Source organism: Pelobates fuscus, chromosome 6, assembly GCF_036172605.1.
Source record: "Pelobates fuscus isolate aPelFus1 chromosome 6, aPelFus1.pri, whole genome shotgun sequence".
NCBI lineage: Eukaryota > Metazoa > Chordata > Amphibia > Anura > Pelobatidae > Pelobates > Pelobates fuscus.
Genome location: NC_086322.1, coordinates 259,527,160 through 259,541,192, shown reverse-complemented (window position 1 = coordinate 259,541,192; position 14,033 = coordinate 259,527,160). Strand labels below are relative to the sequence as shown.

Genomic DNA, 14,033 nt, shown 5'->3' with positions numbered 1-14,033 from the left:
TCTGAGAGCCCTCGATCTACCGCCAGTCACGGTCCGCAACTGGATCCTGGACCAGCCTCCACCGCGACCAGCCCACCCCGAGGTCCCTGAGGCTCTCCGTAACCAACCTAGGAGAGATGCGCAACCCGCCCGCTGGGGGGGCCCAGCAGGCCCCGAAGAATAACAACTGGTCCCTAGATAAGCATCACGTCGTCTTGGTCCCGTGGCAGCAGGAGCCGGCCTGAGGAGGCCTCCCCAGACGACTTCGCTAACAGATAAGTTGCCACGATTATATTTACACTAGAACACTTAGCTTGTAACATGGGTGGGAACCGGGACAAACCGCCGGCAGGGCCTCCCTACATACTTGTTGCGATGTGAACAGTGGCGGTTTTCCCAAAGCCACATTTAGGCCCTTGCCGAATTTGGGTGGGGTACGGGTAAATGCCATCTCCTTCTTTTTTGGGACATTTGGGACTCCGTACACCCTGCCACCCTATGCAGGCAGGCCCAGCCCGATCGATAGTACTCCTCCGCCTGGGGAGCGGCCAACTTACCCTACGGCAGCAGTTGCAGGACCACTTTAAGAACCACCCCTACACGCTGCCTACGGAGGCCGACCAGCCCGAACTATTGGCACATATTTGGCAAAGGGGCATCCACGGGGCAGAAGAGTCGTGTTGTAAATGTATTTGGGCAGTTTATGAATATTGTTGGAGGGCGGGGGGCTGGTACTATACCATGATGTGTCACCTTATCCGACTTAGTAGCTCGTGCCGCCCCACGGCGGGCGGTAGGCCGCTAGGCCGACGCCTGCGGTCTGGCGGTACTGAATGACGACCTGGATTGGCTTTGTGTTTATTACGGCTGGTGCGGCCCGGGGGCCGCGCTGAATCGCTCGCGCCACGTGCTTTCCCCACAATTAAACTGTATGCGGTCTCCCTACAATGCCGTGGCGGGCGGTTTGGAATGCGGCCCCGGGGTCGCTCCCCCCCGACCCACAAGGCCCTTAACGGTTAATGTATGTAGACAGTTATGATGTATTCCAACAGTTATGTTTGGTTCCTTGTAGTTTTATTACGTTATAGATAACCTTGATGTAAGCAACCTGCATAGGGTTACCGGGGTATGCTGATGACGCGAGGTGGCAACACCTTCACAACCGGTACCCAGACTCCCCACCCGGACGGTACCACACCCCCTGCCCGGTTTACGGGGTGGCTCTGGCGCTTCGCCACGTGATTCACATTCCCCCGACGACTAATAGCCGAGACATACGCCCCACAACGTGGGTCGAGGGAGAGCGGACACCGCTCTCTCTGAACGAACTTATCCTACCGGACTTTCTCACCCCCCTGCAACCGACCCACCTGTAGATCAGGTCATCCTTTCACGACCTAGGGTCTTAGTTGCCTAACCCCCCGTAGCCCCTGACGGGCCTGAACCCACGGACAGGGATATTACCCCTACCTCTCCCTCCCCAACTCCCTTCCTTCTCCCCACTCCGCCCCGAACAGCCATGGCGACCACTTTCACCCCCGCCTCCCTGACCCTGTTCTCACATAATATTCGAGGTCTTAATGCCCCCGAAAAACGGTGACAATTACTGAGAACCTTGTGGTCACATAGGGCCTCGATAGCGTTTCTGCAGGAAACGCACCTTAAAGGCAACGAAGCCCCCCAGATACGGGATAGACGGTACCCGCTGGGATTTTACGCCAACAACCCAGATTCCAAACGCGCAGGCGTGGCCATTGTTTTCGCTAATAAGGTCCCGATCGAGAACACTACCTCACAAGCTGACCCCCAGGGGAGGTTTTTATTTGTAAAGGGTGCAATTGCAGCACATAGGTACACATTTGCCACGATCTATTGCCCCAATAAGGGACAGCATCGATTTCTGATGAAAACATTGGCACAACTGGAGAGGTTCCGAGAGGGAACCTTGATACTAGCCGGCGATCTTAATATCCCGCTGGACCCCCGGATGGATACGTCCGTGGGCTCCAGTACCATTCCTGCACACTGCTTAAGGCAAGCCAAACAAGCTCTGGGTAAATCGGGCCTAGTCGACTGTTGGAGGGTGGCGCATCCCGACGCTAAAGACTACACATGCTACTCCGCAGTACACAATAGATATAGCCGGATAGACTATGTCTTCCTTGCCCAAGAATACCTCCCCTTCCTCCTCGCATCCAACATCGGAATACAACGTGACTCGGACCATGCCCCAGTTCTCATCACACTTAAATCCCCACTCTTCAAACCCAGGGAACGCTGTTGGAAACTTAATGAAAGTGTACTGGGAGACACTACCTTCACCACCCAAATAGCACAGACCTTGACACATTATTTTGCTGACAACGACGACACCGACGTGGCCCCCCTCACGGTGTGGGAGGCACATAAATGTGTGATAAGGGGACAGTATATCAAACTTTGCACCCAACGCAAGAAAGACCACGCCACACGGATCCAGACACTGACACGAACAATAGCGGACTTGGAGACGCAACATAAACAAGACCACACGGACGATACCTACCGCCTTCTCACCGACCACCGTAGACAACTCAGGGACTTGCTCTCACAGAATCTGTTACATACTATTCGGAAGTCTAATAGACATTTTTACGAATTCTCCAACAAATGCGGGAAAATGTTGGCCCGCACCCTGACACAGAGGCATAGACAGCAGCATGTGCACCAGATAAGGGGCAGGGATGGGACGGTGAAACGGACACCTCCGGACATCCTACAAGCATTTAGGCATTTTTACGCAGATCTGTACAATATCGACGCAACCTCACACCGCGCGGACACCTCCCTACATCAGCATAGGATAGAGGCGTTCCTCTCTGAGTACGTGGGGCGCAAGGTCCCGGCGGACGTAGCCGAGGACTTGGACCGCCCGATAACTGAGGAGGAACTAGCCGCAGCCCTTAAACAATCTAAGTCCAACAAAGCGCCAGGCCCTGACGGCCTGCCGACCACGTACCTGCGCAAATTCAAAAATATACTGCTGCCTCATTTGCTGCAGGGTCTCAACTCCCTGTTGGAAGGTGGCAGGTTCCCTGTTGACACATTACACGCGACGGTGACGGTAATACCCAAGGACGGTAAGGACCCCTCTGACTGCGGGAGTTATAGACCGATATCACTACTCAATGCGGATCTAAAATTATTTGCCAAGACCATGGCCCTGAGACTCTCCCGCATACTCCCCGCGCTGATACACCCGGACCAGGTGGGCTTTGTCCCTGGTAGGGAGGCACGTGACAATACCATCCGAGCCCTCAATCTGATCCACTCCGCCCGGTCGACCGGCAAAAATTTGGTACTGGTCTCCACGGACGCAGAGAAGGCCTTTGACCGGGTGGATTGGAAGTACCTGGAAGCCACCCTGCGCCATATGCAGTTCGGGCCCAATATCCGCTCATGGGTCTTAGCTTTGTACACTAACCCCACGGCACGTATCCGGATCAACGGGGCGCTCTCGGCCCCGTTCAACATACGCAACGGCACCAGGCAAGGCTGTCCCCTGTCCCCCCTCCTGTTCGCCCTCACCCTGGAGCCCTTCCTGGAGGCGGTCAGACGGGACGGGGGTATTACGGGGTACAGCATGCACCGAGTGGAGCATAAGGTGGCGGCATACGCCGACGACATGCTGTTTTTCATAGACAACCCCATAGTGTCATTCCCCAACTTGCTTCGGGCCTTCAGGGAGTTTGGGGGCATCTCCAATCTCAAGCTGAACATGACTAAATCGGAGGCCCTGCCGATCTCACTACCAGCGGCAGGGACCGCTCACCTACACTCTCAATTCCGCTTTGCATGGTGCCCCGATAAGCTCAAATACCTCGGGATCTGGCTACCCACTAATTTGACCCTACTGTACCAGTTAAACTTCCTCCCCATCCTTACGGCCTTACTGAATGACCTCCGGCGCTGGAGGGGCCTTTATGTCTCCTGGTTCGGCCGGATCAACGTTGTTAAAATGAATGTGCTGCCCCGCCTGCTATTTTTGTTCCAAGCGATCCCCGTTTCGCTGCCAAGAACCTTTTTCCAAACGATCTCAGCGGCGGTGAGAGAATTTGTTTGGAACGGGAGAAAGAGTAGGGTTAGCATGGCGATACTAGAACGCCCGAAAACGAGAGGAGGCGCAGGGCTTCCGTCATTCCTGAGATACTATCAAGCAGCCCATCTACTCAGGCTAGTGGACTGGCATGCCCGCCCAACCAACAAGCTGTGGGTCCCCATGGAACTCGAGCAGACGGGTGGCGTTCTTCCCTCACGCCTATGGTTAAGCACTCTAACGCTGGGAGCCTTGCGAACTGGCAACCCCCTGATTGACGCCACACTGCAAATCTGGTGCACATTGCGATACTCACACCAACTTACGACCACGGACAGTCCTCACACGCCCATAACGCACAACCCGGGGGTAGGTGGGGGACTAACGCCCGCAGACCTCAGCACATACACCGACACCGACTGGCTCAGCTTTCAGCATCTCACACTAGGGAACCGACTTAAACCCTTGGCTGACATTTTAGGGGACAAGGTACCCACGGGACTAGACACCTTCCATTACATGCAAATTCGAGCATATTACAAGACTTTCCCAGCCAAACAATGCCTACACAGAGCCCTCACACAGTTTGAAACTCTCTGCTCAGCCAGGTCACACCCAGATAAGGGGGTCTCTAGGCTATACGCACATCTCCTAGCTAGCGAACACCAGTCACATCCGAGATATGTTACCAGGTGGGAAAGGGATACGGGGACCACACTCACTGACCAGGAGTGGGAAAAGATTTTCACTCTGTCACATAAGTGCTCCATCAGCTCCAAATTCCAAGAGACGAATTTTAAGATCCTTACGCACTGGTACAGGACGCCGGACACTCTGCACCGCATGGACGCAGAGATACCCGGAGACTGTTGGAGGTGTGGAGCCTCAGACGGCTCCTATCTGCACATTTGGTGGAGCTGCCCCGAGATTATCCCCTTTTGGACTGCGGTCAGGGATTCCATTCAACAGATCACGGATATTACACTATCGCTCCAACCCCTCTCCATGCTCCTTCACCACACAGACATGACACTTGCTGCCTATAAAAAATCCCTGATAAAACACTTGCTGACGGCAGCCACATCACTGATCCCCACAATGTGGAAGCAGCGGGATGCGCCTACACTCCGGCAGTGGATGGACAGGGTGGGGGATATATATACGATGGAGTCCCTTACGGCGGCCCTACAGGATAGACAAGAAAAATGTACCCATGTCTGGACGCCATGGCTGTGGCACATATCGGCCGCCGGGGCGGGGAGCGGGAGACAGGCATCCCGACCCTCCCTACCCTCACCCTCCCTCCTTCCCTCCTCCCATCCCCTTAGCCCCGACAGTCAGACTCCTTAACTCCCCCGTAGAGACTCCCCCATTGATGGCCGCACCATAATGTACCATATTGGGTACGGACTATAAGCGCTCTCGACCGTCCCGAGGGACGGACCCACAGACACGTCAAAGAGTAGACACTCTCCCCTCCACCGACTTGACTTTCTATCACCTAGTGTCATGTTTTAGCCCCCATGGACCGGATATAGATACCCCACTGACGTTCATCTTCATGATGGCCCCATATCACTGCGAAGTTGGCAAGTAGATTGACTACAGACACACGGATAGTCCCACATGTTATTGGGGGGAACTACTGGGGTGAATTGTGAAACCGAATCAAAGTGCAATAGGCTGAGAGCCGCATGCGGCTTCATAACGGTATAACTTTGTATCACAAACCTTGCATAGAAACCCAGATAGCCTGAAATGTCTCGCAGGGAATTCCGGCAAGAGCTCTATAAAAGCCCAACCACCTTGACTGTACTAGGGGTTAACAAGTTATGTATAAACAGCTGTGAATATATTGCGCACTCAATATCTTATGCAGTCTCCTATTAACTAAAACTCTCTACCCTGGAATTTCTGACGTACACCCGTTCTAAGATTGGTGAAGTGTACTCATGTCATGTTCTTGCTTGTTATAACTTTGTATCACTAACATTGCACAGACACCCAGATAGCTTGAAATGTCTCGCAGGGAATTCCGGCAAGAGCTCTACAAAAGCCCTACCACCTTGACTGTACTAGGGGTTAACAAGTTATGTATAAACAGCTGTGAATATATTGCGCACTCAATATCTTATGCAGTCTCCTATTAACTAAAACTTCCTACCCTGGAATTTCTGATGTACACCCGTTATAAGATTGGTGAATTGTACTCGTGTCATGTTTTTACTTGTTATGGTTGTAATACCTCTTGCTATGCTATCCAAAATAAAATAAAAATAAAGATTGTCAAAAAAAAAAAAAGATGTAAATTGCCTGCACACTTCCACTTCTGGGTGGTCCGCCTGTGTGGTACTTGGTTCAGTAAGCCCCATTTACTGAACCAAGTGTAAAGAAGCCATAAACAAAGTACTTTAACCAAGTCTGGGGACACTGGGAACACAGGCTTAAAGGGGCAGTGTCCCACACACGTCTGGGGACACAGTCTTAAAGGAGCATTGTCCCAATTTTCCCATGTCCCAAAAATGTGCTTAAAGGGCCAGCACCAGTCCAGTGAAAGTCCATAAGCCCCCATAATGTTTTTAAAGGGCCACACACCCCCGGGCCATAGCCACAGGGCAGGAGGCTGGCAAACAGGCCCCTCCAAAAACCAGTGGCGAGGTCACTTTCGCCACAATTTGCTCTTCTGAAATGCGGGCGGGAATTTTAACCATTTGTTCATTAGTCAGACGGACTTTGAGACCCCTAGTTACTGGGGGGAGGCGACTAGGGGCTTGTGGTCCCCTAGTCACTTAGGGGGTTGGTTTTTTACTATTATCTACACCCGCTGCTAATGGGTGAGGACTAGAGTTAGACAATAGGTTCCTCCCATCACTTAGGACCCCCATCCGCCACTAATAGGTGCAGACATGCAGGGGGACAGTATGTGTCCCCCCATATCACTTAAGGCCCCCACCCGTCGCTAATGGTAGCAAATAAGAGCAGGAGGGACATTTTAACCTGCCTTATTTACTAAAACTGTGGAAATTAGAAGGCTAACTATTAAACAGCTACAAGGATTGGATAGGAATTTCATTCTCTGAATGAAATTCTAAACTGAAAATTATACCCGAATTTAGTCCTAAACTGAATAGGCTTAAGCTCCTCCTTTGGTCAAAGAAAGCATTAGAAAAATACATAAAACATCAGAAAGGAAGAAAAAAAGAACAGATTCTGAGAGAAGAGGAAATGCTTTCCAAATGATTTATTATTTTTGGATAAACATATAGAAATATAAAAAATATATCACATATACAGGATAATTTACTAAAATGAGAATTCCTCTTGAATTCCAAGGGAATTTCAAATTTGAGGCCAGAGTAGCAGAACTGAAAGCTACTTTCACTTTGAATTCACCTTAAATTCTCACTTTAGAGAATAACCCTGTAAATCATTTGGACAGCTAGGTCGAAAACAAATGCACATTATATTTACAATAGAATACCACCTATTGGGTACAGCAGGGACAATGAACTCTCTTCCAGCACAGCAAGAGTGATGGTGCAACATTTTGTTAAATAGCAGGAAAAATTGTGTTATGGGTGGTTCTGGTTGTCTCCTCTCTCTATAGACTGCAATTTAGAGCTATAAAGATATGTTTAAAGATCATTCTTCCAGATAAGTTTACAGAGGGACTATCTAGTTCCGTCACGGTTTTACTTTACCTTTTCACTTCTTTTGCTCAGAAAGAAGGGGACAATGTCCATGGGCAAAACTGATAGATTCACTTTGTGATGACAAATGTAGCTCTGATTCTGAGTGTGCCCCGGACTTCAAATGCTGCAAGTCAGGATGCGGATTCAATTGTGTGCCACCCCTAGGAGGTAAGTAGGTCAAAACAACAGTGCTGTGGAATTTGTTAAATATATATTTATATGTATAAAAAATAAATAAATGAATAGGAAGTAGCCATAAACGTCATGAAAAGGTCTAGTTGAGTCCATATTTAAACTGGACAGGACAATTTTATTTGTGTCTGCTTATAATATGCAGGGAAAATAAAAAGAGTATTTATAGTTAGGACATACATTTTGGACATTCATTTTATCCTGCAACTGGAAGCCTCTATCTTAGTTTCCCATCAGTCATTGTAATAAGCTATGTCTTTTGCACCGGGCTGACAATACAGGGAACGCATACAGAGCAAATGCGAAATTAGGCAATTTTTCAATATCTTTTATCAATTGCAATGTGTATGCTGACTGTGCCTGGACTGAACTGAATTGCAATGTAATTTTCAATTTTTTTAATCTGAACTTAAAAGAAAGTCAAACATTAAATGAAAACAGAGAAGGGTGCAAGGAAGCAGCGCCTGTATTAGTGTTCTCAGATCCAAAGCAGTATAAGGAATAAGAGGAGACAACATAATATAGTGTTGTATGTTAAAACTTTCGGTTCAATGCAGAAAAACAAAATGCACTTACAATTTCCTGGAGCCTATATTCAGCTCCAGATTTATGCACGTGGACGGAACAATCCCCGTCTGTGGATATGTTGGTGATCCTTGTGCTTGTTTGGAGATGTTTTTCACAGTTGTTGTGTTTTTTTCTGGTTGTTGTGTCGCGGTCCTGCAGTCAGATGTCCTCAGTATACAGGAGGGAAAATAAAAAATACGGTGCTCTCTCTATGTATGTAGAAGGATAAAAGCAAATAAAAAGACGTATACTCACAAACAGAGAACAAATATAGATATTGCTCAATCCCAATAGGCGTAGGTGGTATGATCCCCACCAAGGATATAGCTGCGTGAGGCCTTTAAGTAAAATCTTCAAAGATAGGTCAGGGAGTTCCAAACAGTGTAAAATAATTAACTGTATTTGGAGACAAATAGTAAAACCAAATGTAGCATAAATAATTCATAAAACACTAACGCGTTTCACCTACAGTAAGGCTTTCTCAAAGTGAGAAACTGTGAAAAACATCTTCAAACAAGCACAAGGATCACCAACATATCAACAGACGGGGATAGTTCCGTCCACTCGCAAGTCTGGAGCTGAATATAGGCTCCAGGAAATTGTAAGTGCATTTAGTTTTTCTACATTTAACCAGACATTTTAACATACTACACTATATTACATTTTCTCCTCTATTCCTTATACTGCGTTAGATCCGAGACCACCAATACAGGCTCTGCTTCCCTGCACCCTTCCCTGCACATTCACTACACAACCAGAAAGAAGAGACTCTGGTTTTGGGAAGCCCTAGCTGCCACAGAAAACACGCACCAAAAAGTCCACCTCCTTTCTACTTTAGTACATGAAAACAGGTTAACAAGTGATTTTCCATGTTTTATAGTTCAACTTCAATTATCAAAGTTGTTAATTCTTAACTGTAGGTTAGTGCCTTTATGCTCCAACATTTCAGACTCTATGTTTAGCATCATAGCATTTTTTCAGAATTCTGTACAGTCCCTGACCAAGTAGCAACAGAATACTATAGGAAACGAAACATATAATGGTGGCACAAAAAGTACTGTCAAACATACAACAGCTTTCAGCGACTGCCTATGTAACCTATACAGCCGATCAAATAAAAATAAATATTTAGTAAAAATTCCCTTGAATTATTCCTTAATGGCAGCCTCTACAAAAAACAAACTGGCCTCAAAATCTAACATTATTAAAGACCTGAGATGGGGCCTACTAGCTCAAGAACTGCTCAGGAACAAAATAAGTCACATACTGAGGTATAACAAGCCTACAATAGATTAAAAATACATTAAAATGAATAAATGCATTTTATTTCCTAATTCTTTAATTTATATACTTTCTGTTGAATCTGGATTTTTTTCCTAAATTTTGGAGTGAGTAGGCACATTGTGACTGAATTCACATATGCTGTATCTGAGGGAGCAGAAAACAATATTTTGTTTTTGGAGTCTGTTAGAGCAGTACTGTCCCACTGAAATACTCATATTGACGGTAATGAAGTTTCAACACAGTCAAAAGATATCCTGAGACAGAGCAGGGACTACTTTGTCTCAGTATTTTTCCTTCACCCGATACTTCTTGTCACTGTGTGAAGCTACTGCCATCAAGAAGTGTCAATCCCCCAAGATTAGCAGTGAAATTAGCGCTATCTATGGAGGATCCTGTGGTCTTGTGTGATCCTCCATAGACCTCTCTGCTGCACTCCCATGCATGTTTAGGAATACAGCAGTGACGTGGCTCCTTGCACCTGGAGCGCCAGGAGCAGAAGAGGACCGTCCAGAAGTAGATGGCAGCACTCGCATAGGACAGGTTCTGATATGCAAAACTTAACTTTGCAAGCCCCCCCGGCCACCTGACCCCTCAGCAGCAATTTTGCCAGCCCTTTTCTGCATATTAGTACAGCTTGTGATATAAACCTAAACCACATCCTCGCCAATCTGTGACAAGTGGGATAGAAAAGAGTCAACTTATCTTATTAAAATAAGCTCAGCTTCCTCTAAGGATATCAAAGAAAGTATCCTTGTAATATCAAGTATGACATAGTTCAGCTTTTGATTGTCATGTCTTTTCTTTCAGTGACCCCGGGATTTTGTCCAGCTGCTAAGCCTAACCTTTCCCCCTGTTTTGTTCCGTGCAAGGAATGTCCAAAAGGGCAGAAATGCTGTCCAAGGAATTGCCGAGATGAGTGTGTGCCCACCCTACCTGGTGAGTGAAAACACACTTAGAAGTTTTTTAGGTAATGCCCAAATAGGCATTTAATTGAACAATTCAGTATTCGGGCTAAATTACAGATTCTATTAGAAGCAGTAAATATATTCTACCACTTTATATCACAATTATACTGCATTCCTGACTGTAAACCCTGTCTTTTTGGTGCTAATGTTCTCCACATAAAACAATTGTTTCACATGGAAAATGCAAATATTGTTAGTGTAGTCCCTAAGACTTCCATTTATTTTTTTACACTAGCACAACCAAATACCATAGATTAATTAATAAATGTGTCAAAAAGATCTCAACATCACCAGGTGAAGTTTGCTCTCCCGTATCCCACACCCAATATACTGTCTATCAATGATGTTCTTTTAACAAATAAACAGATAAGTGGCCAGAGGGTATGTTTTCAAACAGTACAGGAAGTTTCAATGGGTCATCATATTACTTTAGTGAATGGAATTACCATTTCACTGTCAGCATTATATTAGCAGTTCAGATATTTATAAAGATTGCCATTGTAGTTTTAAATACCTGTATTCTAGAAATGTATGATTTAATTGTATTTATTGTATATGGATATTATGCTCAAATGCAGACATCCATTTTACATTCTGATGCCATTTTTAATAAGCTGTACTGCTACTAATGCCTTCAGGGTCCTTGTAAATACCTATGCGCAAGGTATTGTACGATTTTAATGGTGTGTGAGAAAATTAAATTTTTGCCCTTATACTAACATTTCAGACCCAATAAAGAAACTTGTCAGTTACTAAATGGGAACAATCTGACATTAGTCCCTCCCTTAAAGGGCCCTGTCGTGCCCTAAACAAGTTAGGGGGCATGGCTTAACTCTCATTAGATTAAGAATACGATTGTCTCTATACATTGTGCTTGCAGTTTTGCTAGAAAATGTATAGATTAGGATGCAAACCTATTTAAAATTTAGTTTTTCTGCTAGCTGTCAGTCAATGCCAGGCATGCCGAGGTATTGACTGACAAGGGTCAGCTGCAAGACTTTCCACAGGAGGTCCCTATGCTGTTCTTCCATAGTGCAGGCACTGCAGATGCTATCAAAACTCCTGTGACGTCACAATGCCAGCATGCTGGCAATGAAATCAGTGTGCTCACGTCATTTTTTAAAAAAATTCTTTATTTTAATTCTTTATTTTTGGAGTGCATGAAAATATAACAAGAGGGCTCATCATGCCCCAACAGCATTGACAAGTATATAACCAGACATATGTTAACAGTTGGTCAGCATGTGGAAAGATCAGCACAATTTTATATAATAACATAAACAGATTTAGCGTTCCTGTCTATCTGATCAATGCATAACATACTTGTTGGCAGGAAGTTTTCTAGACATGCTGGGTGAATGATTGCGGTCTAATAGAGAGTGAGTGCTTACTACGGAAGAGGTAGGTTAGTTAGTGTGAGCTGACTCTCTCCGTGTAATCCCTATCGAGAATTACTAAAATAATACAAATAGTAAAATAATAGAAAATTAAAAAGGCTTACATCTGTGCAAGGTAGAGGCACAAAATGCTATGATGCATGGTGAGTTAAGCTAGTGTATCTGCAATATGCAAGCATGTTGTGCCATGTTTTTTATATTCCTTATTTTTGTTGTGCACTTATTAACAGTTGGTTACAATATGCCAAGCCGGCGGTGTCAGGACATATGAGATATCAACAAACAATATACCACGTGACAGTTGAGGGTTCTGCACAGTTTTTTAAGAGTTTTGAAGTAACATGCGTCGTGTATGTAACGTTATTATCTAAACCATGGGTCGTCAACCTGGTCCCTACCGCCCACTAGTGGGCGTTTTAGGATTTCAGGTGGGCGGTAGGGATTTCCAGGTTTTGATGACCGGGCGGACGGGCGGGCGCGAGCCGGCGGTACCCCTGCGACTGGGTACCGCCGTGACAATTTGCGGCCCCGGCCCGCGCGGCAAACCGCCGGGGGCCGCATATGGAGGGGTCCATCGGGTGGCCCATGCTGTCAGGGCCACCCGATGGATGTGGATTGTGAGGGGGCCCGCTCAGCGCTGGACGCTTTAACAGCGCGACCGGGCCCCCTGTGATGACATCGCAGAGCTGGGAGGAAGTGACTGCACGTCACTCCTCCCAGCTATCAGCCCGCGCGGGAGGAAGACCAGGGAGTCAGAGTGGGAACTCTGACTCCCATCCACCTGAGCCACCACTGGACGGTCTGGACCCCAGGGAAAGTCACCCTCCTGAATCTAAAAGGTAGGAAACAGGAGGGTGACTTAAATTTAATGTGTGTGTGTGTCTTTGTATGTGTGTGTATGTATGTGTGACTGTCTGTTGGTGTGTGTCTTTGTATGTGTGTGTATGTATGTGTGACTGTCTGTTGGTGTGTGTCTTTGTATGTGTGTGTATGTATGTGTGACTGTCTGTTGGTGTGTGTCTTTGTATGTGTGTGTATGTATGTGTGACTGTCTGTTGGTGTGTGTCTTTGTATGTGTGTGTATGCATGTGTGACTGTCTGTTGGTGTGTGTCTTTGTATGTGTGTGTATGTATGTGTGACTGTCTGTTGGTGTGTGTCTTTGTATGTGTGTGTCTGTATGTGTCGTGTGTGTGTGTCTGTATGTGTCGTGTGTGTGTCTGTATGTGTCGTGTGTCTGTATGTGTGTCTGTATGTGTGTCGTGTCTGTGTGTGTGTGTGTGTGTGTGTCTGTGTGTGTGTCTGTGTGTGTGTCTGTGTGTGTGTGTCTGTGTGTGTGTCTGTATGTGTGTCTGTATGTGTGTCTTGTACGTGTGTCTTGTACGTGTGTCTTGTACGTGTGTCTGTCTGTTATAGTGGACTATATAGTAAGTGGGCTACCTAGCTCAGCCTTCCTACTGGGCATTGCTACAAGGAAGGTTAAAAAATAGAAAAAAGGGAAAAAAAAGGTGGGGAGGGGAATTGAGGAGGGAGAGGAGATGAGCTGACGCACAAATGAGAAATCATATTATGCGCAAACAGAGAAGTCGTCTGAATATCACTGAAAGAGACCTTCGTTTGTTCCTTACGAAAATCGAACCAGATATCAAATATTTAGTCTCGCAGCATCAACCTCAAGGATCTCATTAATCACTAGTAAAGGTAATTTCAATTTACTTTATTGTTTTCTCATTAAACTTTATAAAGTTAAAAACCTTATAAACCTGCATTAAGTAGAAATAAAAAGATAAATGTACGTACATTTATTTTTTGTAAAACACCCTCCTTTCTAAAAAATATTCCGCATTTGCGTGAAAACTGGTGGGCGGTAAGGACATTTTTTCA

General features: G+C 46.3%; 1 protein-coding gene across 1 annotated transcript in view; it reads left to right on the top strand.

The window, feature by feature from the left end:
• The window catches only part of LOC134566150 (balbiani ring protein 3-like), a 438,349-nt gene that overhangs the window by 355,486 nt on the left and 68,830 nt on the right, over positions 1 to 14,033 (top strand). The window contains exons 15-16 of the mRNA XM_063425856.1: positions 7,777 to 7,914; positions 10,597 to 10,725. Coding sequence (XP_063281926.1) covers positions 7,777 to 7,914; positions 10,597 to 10,725 — 267 coding nt within the window. The remainder of the gene's footprint in view (positions 1 to 7,776; positions 7,915 to 10,596; positions 10,726 to 14,033) is intronic.